Raw genomic sequence first — 16,155 nt, forward strand, 5'->3', positions numbered from 1 at the left:
ACCATCAACGAAAACTATATCTTTAGCTGTCATTGACGACCAAATGCGGCCAGATTTAGCCGTCAATGGCCAGATCTAGCCGCAGATTTGGCCTTTTCTGGCCAGATCCACGGTGGATCTAGTTGGAAAATGCCATATCAGGGCACGACCGACAAGATCGAATCGGTCATGCGCCGATAAGGTAACTCCGGCCACCCTCCGGCGGTGGTGGCTGACTGTCCATATTTATGAGTGGATTAGGGGTGTTTTTGTTTACTTTGAATATTTTATTATAGGGGTGTTTAGTAAATAAATAAACATAGGGGTATTTATGTTAATTTTCAAAATTCTACATCGTAATACCCACCAAATTTAACTTTTTTCAAAAGATTATTCTAAAAACTATCCAATAATGAACCAAACGGAGAAAACTCATGGAAGATTTATCATTTTGTAGTTAAAAGGCATTTACATCCTAATCAATTTTCTTTCTCTATTTTTTTTTTTTTTTTTCCATCGGTCATAAACCTTCACAAGGACAACTTTTAGCATTTCCTCAACTATTTTCATTTGGAATGCAAAATGTTTCTTAATTACACAATAAACAAAGAATCAAGATGAAAATGAAAGATGCAAACAAAGAATATTTTTACATTAAAATATAAGAAAATATTAAGAATCACAATGTTGCTTACACAGCGTGAATTGTCTCAGAAGTAACTTGATTGACCTTGCAAGAGTTCAAGCTGTGCCAATATTGGTGCAATTGTTGATTTCAATCTGGAATCACCATTCTGGGCAAGGTCAATGAGCACCACCTGTGCTGACTCTCCATAGTTTACTCTGTGTTCCTGAATTCTAAATATCCTCTCCAATATCCACAATGCTTTCTCTTGAGCCTTCACAATCCCGGATTCTAAAACTTTAATAATGGCTTGAATGCCTGAACTTTTTGCTATGTAATTACTTCCACTTTCACAAATTTCATCCTGCAAGAGAGTCGCAAGTGCAGCAAGAGCAGCTTCATCAGCTTCTCTCTCTTTACCTTCCAGTACTTGGACCAATGGAGGGATAGCCCCAGCCTTGACCAAACAAAATGTGCTTTTGACAAAGCAGTAACCATCATGAACTTCACAAAATGCATCTGCAGAAGGAGGGACACACAACCACCTTGATGTTTTGGACTTTCTAAGAGAGAGTGAATTCTGGGATAGCTGAGCCAGTGAGGACGCGGCTCTGCTTCTAGCAATAACTGACCCACTTGACAGCAACTTCACAAGCAATGGAATCACCCCATGTTCTACTGAAAACTGCTGCAGTTTCTTATCAGAGGACACTGTAAACCGAACCAACACACCAGCAACACTCTCTGCTAACCACTGGGTTGTTGGAGTTGAAGTTGTAGTGCTTGAATTCATTATGGAGATCAGAATAGGCAGTAAACCTATCTTCTTAAGTAATTCTGTAGCTTTCTTATCATTAACAGGTAAATTGCTCAGTATGGCAACTGCAGCAGCTTTTTCACTTTCAGATGTTGATGACGATACAATGTTTACAAACATGTTAATATGGCCTTCTCCCAGCTGTTCTGTTAATTCTCCTGACATATCTTTAGAGAGAGTGGAAATCAAATTCAATGCAGCTGTCCTGATTTTTGCGTTGGTTTCTGTCAAGAAGGGCAGTAGCAATTGAATTGCACCATTTTCTTTCATTTTTCTTCTAACATTTGATGCACTAGAATGGGCAGAAATGCTATTGAGTGCTTGTAAGAGGTGATACTGAATTGTTGGACTAGAAAGATTTAGAAGGGAAAGCATCTGCTGAGCCACATCTTGGTTGACAAGAATAGATTCTGACTGAGCAACTCTTGCAAGAATCGCCGATGCAGGCTCCCGAAGAGTCATGAGCACAGATGTTACAGAGAAGAGAAGCTGAAGCAGTAGTGCCACAATTCCTGAACTGATCAGACGTGGTATGTTCTCTTCCAACATAGACAAATTTTTCAATGCACTTAATGCAGATAGCTTGGCTTCGAGCTTCCCAACTTTAAACATTTTAACAAGAGGTTCAATTGCCCCATCCTCTGCAAGGGAAGATCTACTTTGGTCTGTAAGCTCCATCCTGGAAAGTGCTGTTGCCATAAGGATCTTACACATGTCAGAACCTGCAAGGACCAGGTATTGTATAATTTCATTATGCAATAAGGACATTGCCATTCACAAATCTTCAGGAATCAAGAAAATGTTAGATTTTAGCTCTAATAAATATTCATATTACCAAAATGAAAAGATAGAGAAGTTAAGACCCTTTTGCTTGTCCAGTCAATTAGTCAAACAAGGTCTCACTGTTTCATTTCTACAAACAGTTTAAACTACAGATAGATAGTCATGCTAATGAAACTTTATCCTACCTATTCTGGTCGTACAGCTTAAACTACTGAAATTTAAAATCAGAATCTTACGCAATTCAAATAAAAAGGAGAGATCTTCATTTTCTTAAAAATCAAATCAAGCAGATAAACAGCTAGAGAGGAGGGATAAGGAACATAAATGTCAGACAACTAGTGAAAGAAGACTGTATTATTACCGTCCTGCAGATACTTCACCAATGGCTTAAAATAACCAGCTTCTGCCATATGAAGTGCATTCTGAGTATTGCTAGACAATGCATCTAACAACTTCCCTGCATCATGTGAAGCAACTAGGTCATCCCCAAGTAGCATTGCAACTAACATAACAATGCACCCTTGAATTCTGCCTAGCCGCCGCCAAACTGCAGGAAGATCTGAAAGATCCAGCAACAGCCCTACAGCTTCCCTTCGCTCTTCTACATCTCGCGTCAAAGATTTCACCAATGCTGATAATGACCCAACATCGGCCATCTCCTCCTGCAAACTACTACACAATGTGAGATAACTAACAACTTCCCATTCTGACATTTCAAACCAAATCAAAATAAATAATAATGATTAAGAACTCATATATGATATACCTTGCTGTCAGCATTATATGATGCAAGGCCTCTTAAGACTCGAATAATACTTAACCGATTGTTTGGCTTGCTGGTACCTAAACGATTTAACAGAATTGAAACAATTTCTCCCTCTTTAATCCACTCTCTGTCAACTGACTTAGCAGTAATCATTTCATTTAAATTCAAAATAGCAAATCTCAGTCCTTCATCATCACCATACTTAAGCTGCAACACAACATCGTCTATTCCAAGACTAATTGTTTCCTCCTCAATTTCTTGTATTTCCTCCTCAATTTCTGTTTCTTTTTCAGAATCCAAGTTACTAGCGAACCCTGATTCATAACTTGGATTTGCGCTTGGACTAGCGTACCCTGATTCACAACTTGGATTTGCGCTTGGACTAGCGTACCCTGATTCACAACTTGGATTTGCGCTTGGACTAGCGTACCCTGATCCACAACTTGGATTTGCACTTGCACTTTGGCTAGGGGTAGGGCTAGGACTTAAACTCTTATCAAATTTGGCATTCATCAATTCTTTATGCAATTCTCCAATTTTTCCCTTGATATCTAACTTCAAATCAATACTTGCAAAGAGCACAAGGCCTAAAGATCGCCCAATATCTCGAGTTAAATCCTCCATTTGCTTACTAAGTAATCTTGAACTGGAATTTTTTATCGAAGACTTGGCTCGCCTAAGCTCTTTTTCAAGGGATTCAACTGCTTTTCGAATTGGAGGTATGTCCATGACCTTGCTATTGTCTTTTATACCATCAAAAATCGGGGTGAATTTCTCAAGAATAAGTGTAAATTCATTGAAGATTTCTATCTCAGATTCTGAGCTTCTTGCAAGTGATGCCACCTCTTCACTTAAGGCTTGTAGCTCTGTCACAACCACCAAAAAGCTTCTACAATCTGTGTCTTGCATTCTATGAAGATTGTCAATTGTCTGGGAGAGGTATTGATATAACAATTACACCAAAATAAGAACTCCCAGAAAAGAGAAATTTCTGCCACAGATAGAGAAAATAGAGAGTATTAAGAGAAATTATACACCAAAACAAGACTGACAGGAGAGATTAAATAGTCAGACGTTGAAAGAACTGAGAAAGTTGAGACAGAAAATGAGAATAGCCTAAAAATTCAAAGCAATTAAAGATGAAGAAGAAATTAACAGCAGAAACTACGAACACACATATATAAAGAACAGAGATAAACATGACAGATAGAGAGAATTCAAAGCACTAAAAATTGAAGAGATGAAGAAACGAGAAGGAACTGAACCTGGTGAAGAAATGCAGACTGCGCCAGCGAGACAAAGAATAGTCTCAACCCACTAACTATTTCGTCTTGGACGGGAAATAAAAGAAGAGAAACAAAGAATATGAAAACAAAAGACTATGACTTGTTTTCTTTTGTATCCTTCTATCTGTCTACCCGTCCACTTCTCCTTCTTCTTCAACTCCAACAAGAAACATACAAGTTAAGGGTAGCTAATTTCTTAAGCTTTTCAAAGAAGTTATTTTTTAATAAATTTAGAAGCTTTCGTATATGGGGCTGTAAGTAAACTGGAGGTTTGTGATTGGAATTATTCGAAGAAGAGATCAAAGTATAATCATGTTGTTGTCAGTCGGCTCTGACTTGTAATCATCTTCAGTAAAGAAAAAGAAGACTGAGTCAAAAACTCTAAATTAATCTACCCCATCTCTGGCCTTGTTTCTCTACCCCATTTGCTTTGAATGTTACGCACATCTAGCCGGTGATGACAAGTTTATTGTGTCGGTGAAATGGGAATTCTTCTGTTTCTTCATGGTAACTGCTTTGAGCTGTCTCCTTCTTTACCATGCACATGAATATACCGCGTTATTACTTCAATTTTCAGCACGTTTGACTTCAGATTAAGTGCTTCATACACCTGCAAATTTTGACCTCACAATGGTTAGTGCTTTTTACAGTGTGTTTTAAGTCTTGAGAGATTCTGTTTCTGACTTTCTTCTATAAAATTCCAAATATCAAAACCCAGTAAATATAAACAAATAAAACCTAGGCCGGCGCATTGACAATGAAAGCAATCTTCAACCATCAAGTTATTTTTTTATTTCTAATTTGTAAGTTTCTGGTTAGGCTGAGGTGAGCCATACACGTGAAATCAGGTCCACTGAAAACGAAAAGCAGAGCAGGATACTGCCCGTCCGTGTACGGTGAAAATAAATTTAATAAATACACATACAGAATACGAGCCCAAAGTCATCTGACAATTTCAAACACATTAAATGAGTCTGCGACATTATAGTCCATGAAGGCCCACCAATTTTTACTGTGATTTTGATTTACAAATGTATAGGCTTCGCCGTTTGGCCCAAGTTTGGGAATTTTAGTATTTCCAATAAAGTTAAATAATAAAATATCTAAAAATTAATATTATTTAATATTATTTAATTATTTAAATTTTTTAATTTAATTAAATATTTTTAAATATTTTTTTTTAATTATAAAAATACCCTTAAACTCATATTATACCAGATTCCGGTCATCATTGTCAAAAGTTGATTAGAATCTGATAAGATGACATACTACCGATTGGATATTATCAGTAGTACGTCGATCTAGTCTTTTCTGGTCAGATCCACGGTGGATTTGGCTAGAAAAGGTCAGATCTAAGGCTAAAGATCTAGCCGTCTCTTTGACTGTAACCAATCGTCAACGACAGCCAACATATGGTGGTCGTTGACCATCAACGACGGCTGTATCTTTGGCTGTCGTTGACGAAGATATACGGCCAAATCTAGCCATAGATCTGGCCTTTGCCGGTCAGATCCACCGTAGATCTGGTCGGAAAAGGCTATATCGTGCGCCGATACGGCGACTTCGGCCATCCTCCGGCGGTAGTGACCGACTGTCCGTATTTGATGGGTGGGTTAGGGATATTTTTGTTAACTTTTAATGTTTTTATTATAGGGGTGTTTTGTAAAAAAATAAACATATAGGGTATTTTATTAATTTATAAATCTTACATCGTAATACCCGCCAAATTCAACTTTTTTTAACTTTTTTAAAAAAAAATTATGGCTTCGTCGTTTGGCTCAAGTTTTGGAATTTTAGCGTTTAAAAAAAATAAACATTAAAATATCTAAAAATTAATATTATTTAATACTATTTAATTTTTTTTTAAACCTTTTAAATTTATTAATTTAATTAAATATTTCTAAATATTTTTTTAATTACAAAAATACCCCTAAACCCATATTATATCATATTCCGACCACCACTGTCAAAAGTTGATCAGAATCTGGTAGGATGGCACACTACCAGTTAGATATTGCCGGTAGTATATCGATCTAGCCTTTTCCAGTTAGATCCACAATAGATCTGGTCAGAAAAGGTCAGATCTAAGGTTAAAGATCTAGCCGTCTCTTTGGCTGTAACCAATTGTCAATGACGACTAACATATGGTCGTCGTCAACGACGGTCGTATCTTTGGCTGTCATTGACGAAGATCTACGGTCAGATCTAGCCATAGATCTAGCCTTTGCCGACCAGATCCACCGTGGATCTGGCCAGAAAAGGTCATATCGTGCGTCGATACGGCGACTCGGACCACCCTCTGGCGGTAGTGACCGGTTGTCCGTATTTGATGGGTGGATTAGGGGTGTTTTTGTTAACTTTTAATGTTTTTATTATACGGGTGTTTTATAAAAAAGCAAATATAGGAGGTATTTTATTAATTTGTAAATCCTACATCGTAATACCCACCCAATTCAACTTTTTTTTAACTTTTTAAAAAAAAAATTTCTCAAAAACGTAAAAATGTGAACCAAACGTAGTGTTTGACTTCCAAATTCCAATCATGTGTGAATGAATAATGCAACACCAACTCTATAGACATAAAGTGAAAACACCCCAGCTGTAGTACATAGTTTCATGAGGAGAACCATCGTGTTTTCCACTGATTCAACCCTTGATCGCCGGCAAATTACATGCATTATTGATGTTCGACACGAAAAACTTGATTGAAAATTGTGGTTTAAACCTAACAATCAGGTAAACCCTCTATTGACGATTTCTATTAGTTAACAATTATGGAGAATCAAAATCAAGAACTTCTGAATAATATATCCAAGAATCTCTATCTCTTCTTTTTTTACGAAAGTATTAAAGAGTTAGCTTGTTGAATTATTGATGTTTGGGGTTTGGTATATACTGAATTTAGTGAGACAGCGGTTAAATGTAACCCAATGAACTTGATGATCGATACAAGGTGAGGATTTATTAAGATATTGTATCTGATATATATATCAGAAAGTAAGGATCAAACTTATCCTGATGATAAGGATGGAAGAAGATTTGCGTCTTGGAAAGTTGGAATTAGAACAAACAAAACCTGAGACTTAACACTGTTATATATTTGTATAACACGTGTTGATCTAAGAATTTGACGTTTCGAAACAGGTGTTTATAGATCATTCACGGATCACCAAATTCTTATAGGTTTCAACGGCTTCTGTACTATCACCTCCTCTTTTGCTCATTACACTGTGTTTACATATGGGATTTTTTTTCTTTTATTATTATTTTCCTTTTTTTTTATTTTTAATTCGCTTATGTTAAGTCAATCGTCTGAAGCGAGGAAAATCTGCAGATACCATTACTTGTATGGCAATTAATTATGCGTTCATTAGTCAAATATAATACCTAATTACAGCTGTTATAATCAATGTTTATACACTTTTGAAGGGTAATAATTTAACTGATTCATCGTTTATTCTCAGAGTAGGAGATTAAATTTATGGCTGAAGAGGAACAATCACAGGATCAGCAGCAACGAGTTGATGCTCAACAATCTTCGAATTCGGAAGATATGATCGCTTGTTTGAATGCATTAGAGGCTGCGTTGCTTCCATGCTTGCCGTCCATAGATCATAAAGAACCTGTACCGGATTTTGAAGCACACTTAGCAGATTTTGATGAATCCATGACAGAGCTCCTTGAACCGCCCACAATGGAGCCGGAAAAGATCGCTGATCGCCCTCTTCTTCCTCATCAGAGTTTGTATCCATTATCTCTCATAATTATATTATATTGATTTCTTCAGAAATATTTCTTTCACTGATAGTGCAATGTAGCATATATACGTACGTACAAGTTTAGATTTGAAAAGAAATAGATTTTAAAAAACAAAAATGGATGACTATGGTTAAAGAGTGATGGTGATATATACCAAAGTCAGTTCATGAAAATGAACATGGCGTCGAAAAAGTCAAATTTTGGTCCATTAGAAGGGTAATTCATTATCCTTAATTAACCATTTATGAGGGTTTGTCCTTTCAATCTGGACTTGTATTTGGAGATTATTATGATAGATTTAGATCTTGATAGCAAGTTGAAACAGTGACATGGTGACACAGTGCATCATTGGCTCTGCAATTTAAGATCATTTACCTTCTGCAGGTCAAAGTAAAAATTTTGATCATCCCAGTTCAACTAAATCTCCATTGTTTTAAATAATTTCTGGTTCTTCATCAAACAATTACACTCCGGTAAGGCGTTTTATTGTCTTGTTTCAGCTGATGTGGAGAAGCACGCTAAAGCTTTTATGGAGGCCGCAAAAAAACTTCAGCGATATTTCATTTGTCTGCAACGTGCAGAGGACAAGCCAACAAAGGCTGAAACACTAAGAAAGGTATAAAATATCAGTAAGAAAAAATAGCTGCATTAATCAAGTAGTCCTCATATTCAATATTCAATGAGCGTGTTATGTATCTGACGTCAAAATTTTGGCAGGAGATTGCTGCCATGGAAGAAGAGTCAAAGCTAAAAGATGAGCTCATTCAGAAGCAAGAGAATCGGATTCAAGACTGGAAAAATGAGTTCAAAGACCTATTGGATAAACACAAGGCTGAATTAGAGAGGGTTTAGCATAAATATTGTATTGTTGCAGCTGTTTCCACTGTTGGTATTCTCACTGTTCTGCTTGTAAACTTCAACAAAATTTTCTTATTCAGCGATTTCTCACATCTCTTCCTTCTGGCTGTGTTTGCCTCCAGAGAAAATAAATATCAAAGTCAGCGATTAAAGTCTATAATATCAACTCACAATTAAAGTTTGTATTAAAATAACTTGACCCTTTAATTAATTGTATGTGATAATGTTAATCATCAGAAACCATTTCTATTTAACTACAAATTTGTAGCTAAAATGTTATAAGATAAATCACAATGATCATTGATAAATACTCCTGTTTGTATTATCGTCATATATAATCTTTTTCTTATATATGAATGTGTTATGCTATAATTCGAAAAACAACCAAGAACAAACACACATAATAATCAAAGGAAAAACAGTCACACAAATATCAGAATTACCGTGGTTCACTTGTTTTAGATTCGAGCAAGCTACATCTACGTTGAGCTCTGGAAATAGAGAACTCGCTGTACTACTATTAAAATTGAATTAACAGTTTATAGCCCTATTCAAGAACAAGCTCAAGATCCTCCTTTCATAGTCCTGAAATACAACTCGTAACCTGACCCTAGGGAGACTCTAACCCACCGAATCCCTAGAACAAGAGTTATCCTCCTCTTCTCCAAATGAGCTGTCAGAATTGCAAACCCTAACAGCGAACACAAAAACAAAGGAGAATGCTTCGAAAGAGGACTTCGGGTGTTCCTAATATTTGTCGCCCTTTTTTTTCTGTTGACTTGAAGTAGGAATTCCAACCGTTGGATTGGTGTTGAATCAACGGTCAGAATCCAACTCAAAAACTGACCCAAACGGTGACGTTTCACTAATCCTCGATGCGAAGACCTTTTTAGCACTCACTTCAACCGAAAGCAACAGCTTTTAAATTGAATATCTACCAGAAGCTCTCTTATTGATGATCGATACAAGGTGAGGATTTATTAAGATATTGTGTCTGATATATATATCAGAAAGTAAGGATCAAACTTATCCTGATGATAAGGATGGAAGAAGATTTGCGTCTTGGAAAGTTGGAATTAAAACAAACAAAACCTGAGACTTAAAACTGTTATATATTTGTATAACACGTGTCGATCTAAGAATTTGACGTTTCGGAACAGGTGTTTATAGATCATTCACGGATCACCAAATTCACATAGTTTTCAACGGCTTCTGTACTATCACCTCCTCTTTTGCTCATTACACCGTGTTTACATATCGGATTTTTTTTCTTTTATTATTATTTTCCTTTTTTTTTATTTTTAATTCGCTTATGTTAAGTCAATCGTCTGAAGCGAGGAAAATCTGCAGATACCATTACTTGTATGGCAATTAATTATGCGTTCATTAGTCAAATATAATACCTAATTACAGCTGTTATAATCAATGTTTATACACTTTTGAAGGGTAATAATTTAAGTGATTCATCGTTTATTCTCAGAGTAGGAGATTAAATTTATGGCTGAAGAGGAACAATCACAGGATCAGCAGCAACGAGTTGATGCTCAACAATCTTCGAATTCGGAAGATATGATCGCTTGTTTGAATGCATTAGAGGCTGCGTTGCTTCGATGCTTGCCGTCCATAGATCATAAAGAACCTGTACCGGATTTTGAAGCACACTTAGCAGATTTTGATGAATCCATGACAGAGCTCCTTGAGCCGCCCACAATGGAGCCGGAAAAGATCGCTGATCGCCCTCTTCTTCCTCATCAGAGTTTGTATCCATTCTCTCTCATAATTATATTATATTGATTTCTTCAGAAATATTTCTTCACTGATAGTGCAATGTAGCATATATACGTACGTACAAGTTTAGATTTGAAAAGAAATAGATTTTAAAAAACAAAAATGGATGACTATGGTTAAAGAGTGATGGTGAGGGTGTGTCCTTTCAATCTGGACTTGTATTTGGAGATTATTATGATCGATTTAGATCTTGATAGAAAGTTGAAACAGTGACATAGTGACACAGTGCATCATTGGCTCTGCAATTTAAGATCATCTGCCTTATGCAGGTCAAAGTAAATAATTTGATCATCCCAGTTCAACTAAATCTCCATTGTTTTAAATAATTTCTGGTTCTTCATCAAACAATTACACTCCGGTAAGGCGTTTTATTGTCTTGTTTCAGCTGATGTGGAGAAGCACGCTAAAGCTTTTATGGAGGCCGCCAAAAAACTTCAGCGATATTTCATTTGTCTGCAATGTGCAGAGGACAAGCCAACAAAGGCTGAAACACTAAGAAAGGTATAAAATATCAATAAGAAAAAATAGCTGCATTAGTCAAGTAGTCCTCATATTCAATATTCAATGAGCGTGTTATGTATCTGACGTCAAAATTTTGGCAGGAGATTGCTGCCATGGAAGAAGAGTCAAAGCTAAAAGATGAGCTCGTTCAGAAGCAAGAGAATCGGATTCAAGACTGGAAAAATGAGTTCAAAGACCTATTGGATAAACACAAGGCTGAATTAGAGAGGGTTTAGCATAAATATTGTATTGTTGCAGCTGTTTCCACTGTTGGTATTCTCACTGTTCTGCTTGTAAACTTCAACAAAATTTTCTTATTCAGCGATTTCTCACATCTCTTCCTTCTGGCTGTGTTTGCCCCCAGAGAAAATAAATATCAAAGTCAGTGATTGAAGTCTATAATATCAACTCACAATTAAAGTTTGTATTAAAATAACTTGTCCCTTTAATTGATTGTATGTGATAATGTTAATCATCAGAAACCATTTCTATTTAACTACAAATTTGTAGCTAAAATGTTATAAGATAAATCACTATGATCATTGATAAATACTCCTATTTGTATTATGGTCATATATAATCTTTTTGTTATATATGAATGTGTTATGCTATAATCCGAAAAACAACCAAGAACAAACACACACAATAATAAAAGAAAAAACAGTCACACAAACACTAGAATTACTGTAGTTCACTTGCTCTAGACTCGAGCAAGCTACATCCACGTTGAGCTTGGGAAATGGGGAGCTCGCTGCACTACTATTAAAATTAAATCAACAATTTACAACCTTATTCAAGAACAAGCTTAAGATCCTCCTCTCACAGTCCTGAAATATAACTCGTAACCTGACCCTAGGGAGACGCTAACCCACGAAATCCCTAGAACAGGAGCTATCCCACTCTTCTCCAAATGATTAACACAAATCACTCAAGAATCACACAAGTTACACTCAAATCTCATATCAGAATTGCAAACCCTAACAGCGAACACAAAAACAAAAAGGAATGCTTCGAAAGAGGACTTCGGGTGTTCCTGAAATTTGTCGCCCTTCTATACCGTTGACTTCGAAGTAGGAATTCTAGCCGTTGGATTGGTGTTGAATCAACAGTCAGGATCCAACTCAAAACCTGACCCAAACGGTGACGTTTCACTGATCCTCCGATACGAAGACGTTTTTAGCATTCACTTCAACAGAAAGCAACAGCTTTTAAATTGAATATCTACCAGAAGCTCTCTGATGATGTATATGAAAGTTTACATGCAAGATGGAAGCGCGCCACGTATCCCAAAGCTGGCAGCTTCTCAATCGATCTTCATAATATTTTCTACAGCCGAGCACAGTCTGTTTGGGAGTGAGTGAAAATGAACCCACTGAGCCTTCTTGCATCTGCGGTGATTAACATTAGCTTGGCTGTCATTGTTCTTTCACTCTTTTCCATCTACAAGAAACAGCCCTCAAATGCTTCCATATACTACGCTCGTCGTCTCTCTCAAAACCACCATATTTCCTTTGATCATTCTTTCACCATATCCAGATTTCTCCCCTCGCTTTCTTGGATCCCTCTCGCTGCACGTGTCACCGAAGACGAAATCCTTCAATCCAGTGGTCTCGATGCGCTCATCGTCATCAGACTCCTTAAATTTGGGTCAGTATATGCAGAGCTTTCATGTATCAACTAGTTTATCTAATTAACCGGATCTCGGAATGTACTAGGATAATGCATTTTGCTTGAGAATAATTCTCTTAAGGAAGGTTCTGTTTTGAACAGTTTTCTTGTTTTGCAGTACCAATTTCTTTTCAGTTTGCTCTCTCGTTGGGTTGGTGGTACTTCTTCCAGTTAATTTCCACGGCCAGGATGAGCCATGGAGCTTTAATTCCATGGATTCTTTTACAATATCTAACATCAGTAAAGGTTCCAACTGGTGAGACTTTCTTAATTTTCAAAGTAAGATTGGTTCAATAAGTGTCATATCAGTTTTAATAGTTTACATAGAAATTCTTAAGAATGGACTTAAAAATATGAACTCAATATGAACCTGGGTTTGAATTTAATGGATGTTCTGCAGAAAAGGACTGTTAATTTATACATCTAATAAGTATTTTTTTTCTTTTTCATGTTTTATTTCATAGGCTTTGGATGCATTTTACATGCCTGTGGTTTATATCTTTCTATGGATTATACCTATTGTATAAGGTGAGTTTCACTATGGTATACTCCTGCATGATAAGAAGTTTTCCTTGAGAAACACTTATGGCATGTTATGTTTTTATCATAGGTACAAGTTGTAACGGGTGATTATTTTGCCTCATGTTTCTTCTTGGACTTTTACATTCATATAAGTTGGTCTTAGAGGGTGACTTCCTGCATCATTTCATCTCCAGGAGTATAACGAGATTCTGATTAAAAGGATCCAACAGCTACGAAACATCAGGCATCGGCCTGATCAGTTCACTATTCTAGTTCGGCAAATTCCCCTCTGCATTGAACACCAGATTCGCGGGTGTTCTGTTGATCACTTCTTCTCTAAGCATTATCCAAACAGTTATTATTCTTGTCAAATGTTATATGAGGGAAAAGCTCTTCAAGATTTGTTGGTAAGGTTAATCTAAGATTAATCTTCTCCTATGCATTTGTTGTATTAAATTTGCAACGATTGCTCTGCTACACAATGAGCCTTTTAAATGCTTCCATAATAGCAAAGTTGATTATCATGGCTCCACATAGAGTACATTCTAGTTCATATTTCATTTCAAACAGTCGCCTCTTACAGATGTTGTTACATGTAGAACCAGGCAAAACATATTGCAAGGAAGATAGAAGAATTAAGAAAGCAGTGCTCATCAATCAAGAAGCATAGCAGCGAACACTTACTCTTGGGTACATCTCGAGAAAATAACACAAAAATAGCCATGCATGAGGAAAAGCTCCTAGAACTTACTCATAAGATTCGTCAATTGCAAGATGAAAATATGCTGAAGGATAAGGTAATTTCTAATTGTGGCACTGATTTTATTTTGTAATAGCAGAACTGATGTTCTGGCATGAATAATAAAATGACTACAACATGAATATTAATATGGAAACATGGCTGTCTTTATACACATTGCCACATTGGTCTATAAATGCAGATTGTGAGATTATGCAAATTATTGTTGTTCTTGTTTGTTGTAGGAGTTGCCAATTGCCTTCGTCACATTCAAGTCTCGGTGGGGTGCTGCACTAGCTGCCCAATCTCAGCAACATTCTAACCCACTTCAGTGGATCACAGAAAGGGCTCCACAACCAAGGGATATATACTGGAGGAATCTGGCAATTTCATTTAAATTTTTGCCAATTTACAAAATTGGAGTTATTCTTGCAGCATCACTTCTTACAATTTTCTTCACTATTCCAGTCACAGCTGTTCAAGGAATTGCCAAATTTGAGAAGTTAAAGAAATGGTTCCCTCCAGCCATGGCCATACAGTTGATGTAAGGAATCTTGTCCTTGTGCAGCAGCTCTGGGAATTTGTTGTGCTGGCCTTTATACCTTAGTATTCTACTTTAATGGTCAGTTAACTAATTATTTCTTATTGAATATTGCATAATCTTATCATTATTTGGCATATTAAATGTGCAACAGACCTGGATTAAGCTCTATTGTGATGGGTTATCTTCCAAGTGTCATTCTTAATGGATTTATATACGTTGTTCCCTTCGCAATGTTTGGCATTGCTAAAGTTGGTGGTTCTATATCAAGGAGCAAGGTGGAGATCAAAACTTGCAACATGGTTTTCTATTTTTTAGTGGGAAATGTATTCTTTTTGAGCTTGATATCAGGGTCCTTACTGGAGGAAATTGGAGAATCTTTCAGGCATCCTAAAAACTTTCCGAGTCATCTTGCTCGTGCAGTCTCCGCTCAAGTAAGCCTTTGACATAAATTTTCTGTGTTATCAAAATCAACAGATGAAGTTACATGATTTGTCTCTGTTAAACTCCAATTTTCGCTAAGCAAACTGTCTTACACGTTTGAATGTTAACATTCTGTTCTCAAGGCAGATTTCTTTATGACATACATCTTAGCAGATGGGCTGTCAGGATTCTCTTTGGAGGCTCTTCAGGCTGGAATGCTGTTGTTGGACTTTATAAAATCGCATACTTTTGGCCGAGGAAAGGAGAAAAATCCATATCTTTATCCACTACCCTACTTTAGAGTTATCCCTTTAGTCTCCCTATCAATTCTGATCGGCCTTGTATACGCATTGGTTGCTCCATTGCTGCTTCCTTTTCTTCTTGGCTACTTCATGCTGGGCTACGTCGTGTACATCAACCAGGTTAACTTTCTGGCTTTCCCATGCTCATTTTTTATACACAGTTCTGCAATACTTTTAACATATGGATATGATTTTATTACCAATATATTGCAGATTCAAGATGTATATGAAACTATATATGATACGTGTGGACAGTATTGGCCGTACATTCATCATTATATATTTGTTGGATTCATTCTCATGCAAATCACCATGATTGGCCTTTTCGGACTAAAGTCGAAACCAGCTGCTTCCATAGCAACAATTCCTCTCTTGATCCTCACTATAATGTTCAATGAATACTGCAAGAACCGTTTCCTTCCTACGTTCCGGCTTTACTCCATCCAGGTATCTTTGATCTTCTACAGTAGTTCATAAGCGCCACTGAAATTGAAGCACTACAAGCTTATTACTTTCAGATCGTAAACTTAATAGAAAAAATAATGATTTTTATGGGGCAGAATGCTGTGCAGAATGATGAAATGGATGAGAAGAATGGTGAGATGGAAGTGAATTACAAAAGAGCAAGCAATGCATACTGCCAGCCTTCTCTAAGGCCTATCAATAACATTACATCCGAGTCAAGCTTACGACAGCCCTTAGCTTCTTCAGTATGATTATGATCTCATAGAGATTGATTTTGTGTGGTATTAAAATGTGAGAGAATTCGATTGGTTCTGTCAATTACAGAAGAGAAGC

At 36.6% G+C, this 16,155-nt stretch overlaps 4 protein-coding genes across 8 annotated transcripts; 3 read left to right on the forward strand and 1 right to left on the reverse strand.

Moving 5' to 3' along the window:
* Positions 1 to 494: 494 nt before the first annotated feature.
* LOC116119164 (U-box domain-containing protein 44-like) lies at positions 495 to 4,809 on the reverse strand. Of its 3 annotated transcripts, XM_031405111.1 has the most exons (5): positions 4,236 to 4,805; positions 3,420 to 3,961; positions 2,971 to 3,380; positions 2,566 to 2,866; positions 495 to 2,143 (listed from the first exon to the last, which is right to left on the reverse strand). In XM_031405111.1, the coding sequence occupies exons 2-5, from the start codon at positions 3,877 to 3,879 to the stop codon at positions 690 to 692; spliced, it is 2,625 nt and encodes an 874-aa protein (XP_031260971.1). In that variant the 5' UTR covers positions 3,880 to 3,961; positions 4,236 to 4,805; the 3' UTR covers positions 495 to 689. The 3 variants fall into 3 exon arrangements, with proteins under 3 accessions (XP_031260971.1, XP_031260970.1, XP_031260969.1); XM_031405110.1 differs by having other exon boundaries at positions 495 to 2,110; positions 2,971 to 3,961; positions 4,236 to 4,809; XM_031405109.1 differs by having other exon boundaries at positions 2,971 to 3,961; positions 4,236 to 4,806.
* LOC116119165 (mediator of RNA polymerase II transcription subunit 28-like) lies at positions 2,051 to 8,958 on the forward strand. The gene is made up of 4 exons (XM_031405112.1): positions 2,051 to 2,156; positions 7,726 to 7,996; positions 8,516 to 8,631; positions 8,733 to 8,958. The coding sequence occupies exons 2-4, from the start codon at positions 7,738 to 7,740 to the stop codon at positions 8,865 to 8,867; spliced, it is 510 nt and encodes a 169-aa protein (XP_031260972.1). The 5' UTR covers positions 2,051 to 2,156; positions 7,726 to 7,737; the 3' UTR covers positions 8,868 to 8,958.
* Positions 8,959 to 10,367: 1,409 nt separating this feature from the next.
* On the forward strand, positions 10,368 to 11,548 carry LOC116119148 (mediator of RNA polymerase II transcription subunit 28-like). Of its 2 annotated transcripts, none has more exons than XM_031405088.1 (3): positions 10,368 to 10,629; positions 11,047 to 11,162; positions 11,264 to 11,548. In XM_031405088.1, exons 1-3 carry the CDS (start codon positions 10,371 to 10,373, stop codon positions 11,396 to 11,398), a joined length of 510 nt encoding a protein of 169 aa, XP_031260948.1. In that variant the 5' UTR covers positions 10,368 to 10,370; the 3' UTR covers positions 11,399 to 11,548. The 2 variants fall into 2 exon arrangements, with proteins under 2 accessions (XP_031260948.1, XP_031260949.1); XM_031405089.1 differs by having other exon boundaries at positions 11,267 to 11,548.
* A 977-nt stretch (positions 11,549 to 12,525) lies between these two features.
* Positions 12,526 to 16,150, forward strand: LOC116119145 (CSC1-like protein At3g54510). 2 transcript variants are annotated; one of them, XM_031405083.1, is made up of 10 exons: positions 12,526 to 12,809; positions 12,949 to 13,086; positions 13,262 to 13,358; positions 13,547 to 13,759; positions 13,952 to 14,149; positions 14,337 to 14,635; positions 14,787 to 15,066; positions 15,199 to 15,477; positions 15,571 to 15,804; positions 15,918 to 16,150. In XM_031405083.1, exons 1-10 carry the CDS (start codon positions 12,526 to 12,528, stop codon positions 16,071 to 16,073), a joined length of 2,178 nt encoding a protein of 725 aa, XP_031260943.1. In that variant the 3' UTR covers positions 16,074 to 16,150. The 2 variants fall into 2 exon arrangements, with proteins under 2 accessions (XP_031260943.1, XP_031260944.1); XM_031405084.1 differs by having other exon boundaries at positions 13,295 to 13,358.
* Positions 16,151 to 16,155: the final 5 nt, after the last annotated feature.

The sequence above is a fragment of the Pistacia vera genome, unplaced genomic scaffold (assembly GCF_008641045.1).
Source record: "Pistacia vera cultivar Batoury unplaced genomic scaffold, PisVer_v2 Contig875, whole genome shotgun sequence".
NCBI classification, from domain to species: domain Eukaryota; kingdom Viridiplantae; phylum Streptophyta; class Magnoliopsida; order Sapindales; family Anacardiaceae; genus Pistacia; species Pistacia vera.

What these genes read in the sequence shown, in the direction of transcription:
- LOC116119164 (XM_031405109.1), bottom strand. Translation starts at nt 3,879, where the DNA reads ATGCAAGACACAGATTGTAGAAGCTTTTTGGTGGTTGTGACAGAGCTA. An exon ending in CATATAATGCTGACAGCAAG is followed by an intron (nt 2,867 to 2,970) that starts GTATATCATATA and finishes AGTAGTTTGCAG; the next exon opens with GAGGAGATGGCCGATGTTGG. An exon ending in GGTGAAGTATCTGCAGGACG is followed by an intron (nt 2,144 to 2,565) that starts GTAATAATACAG and finishes TGGTCCTTGCAG; the next exon opens with GTTCTGACATGTGTAAGATC.
- LOC116119165 (XM_031405112.1), top strand. Translation starts at nt 7,738, where the DNA reads ATGGCTGAAGAGGAACAATCACAGGATCAGCAGCAACGAGTTGATGCT. An exon ending in CCCTCTTCTTCCTCATCAGA is followed by an intron (nt 7,997 to 8,515) that starts GTTTGTATCCAT and finishes GTCTTGTTTCAG; the next exon opens with CTGATGTGGAGAAGCACGCT. An exon ending in AGGCTGAAACACTAAGAAAG is followed by an intron (nt 8,632 to 8,732) that starts GTATAAAATATC and finishes AAATTTTGGCAG; the next exon opens with GAGATTGCTGCCATGGAAGA.
- LOC116119148 (XM_031405088.1), top strand. Translation starts at nt 10,371, where the DNA reads ATGGCTGAAGAGGAACAATCACAGGATCAGCAGCAACGAGTTGATGCT. An exon ending in CCCTCTTCTTCCTCATCAGA is followed by an intron (nt 10,630 to 11,046) that starts GTTTGTATCCAT and finishes GTCTTGTTTCAG; the next exon opens with CTGATGTGGAGAAGCACGCT. An exon ending in AGGCTGAAACACTAAGAAAG is followed by an intron (nt 11,163 to 11,263) that starts GTATAAAATATC and finishes AAATTTTGGCAG; the next exon opens with GAGATTGCTGCCATGGAAGA.
- LOC116119145 (XM_031405083.1), top strand. Translation starts at nt 12,526, where the DNA reads ATGAACCCACTGAGCCTTCTTGCATCTGCGGTGATTAACATTAGCTTG. An exon ending in AAGCTCTTCAAGATTTGTTG is followed by an intron (nt 13,760 to 13,951) that starts GTAAGGTTAATC and finishes TGTTACATGTAG; the next exon opens with AACCAGGCAAAACATATTGC. An exon ending in AAAATATGCTGAAGGATAAG is followed by an intron (nt 14,150 to 14,336) that starts GTAATTTCTAAT and finishes TGTTTGTTGTAG; the next exon opens with GAGTTGCCAATTGCCTTCGT.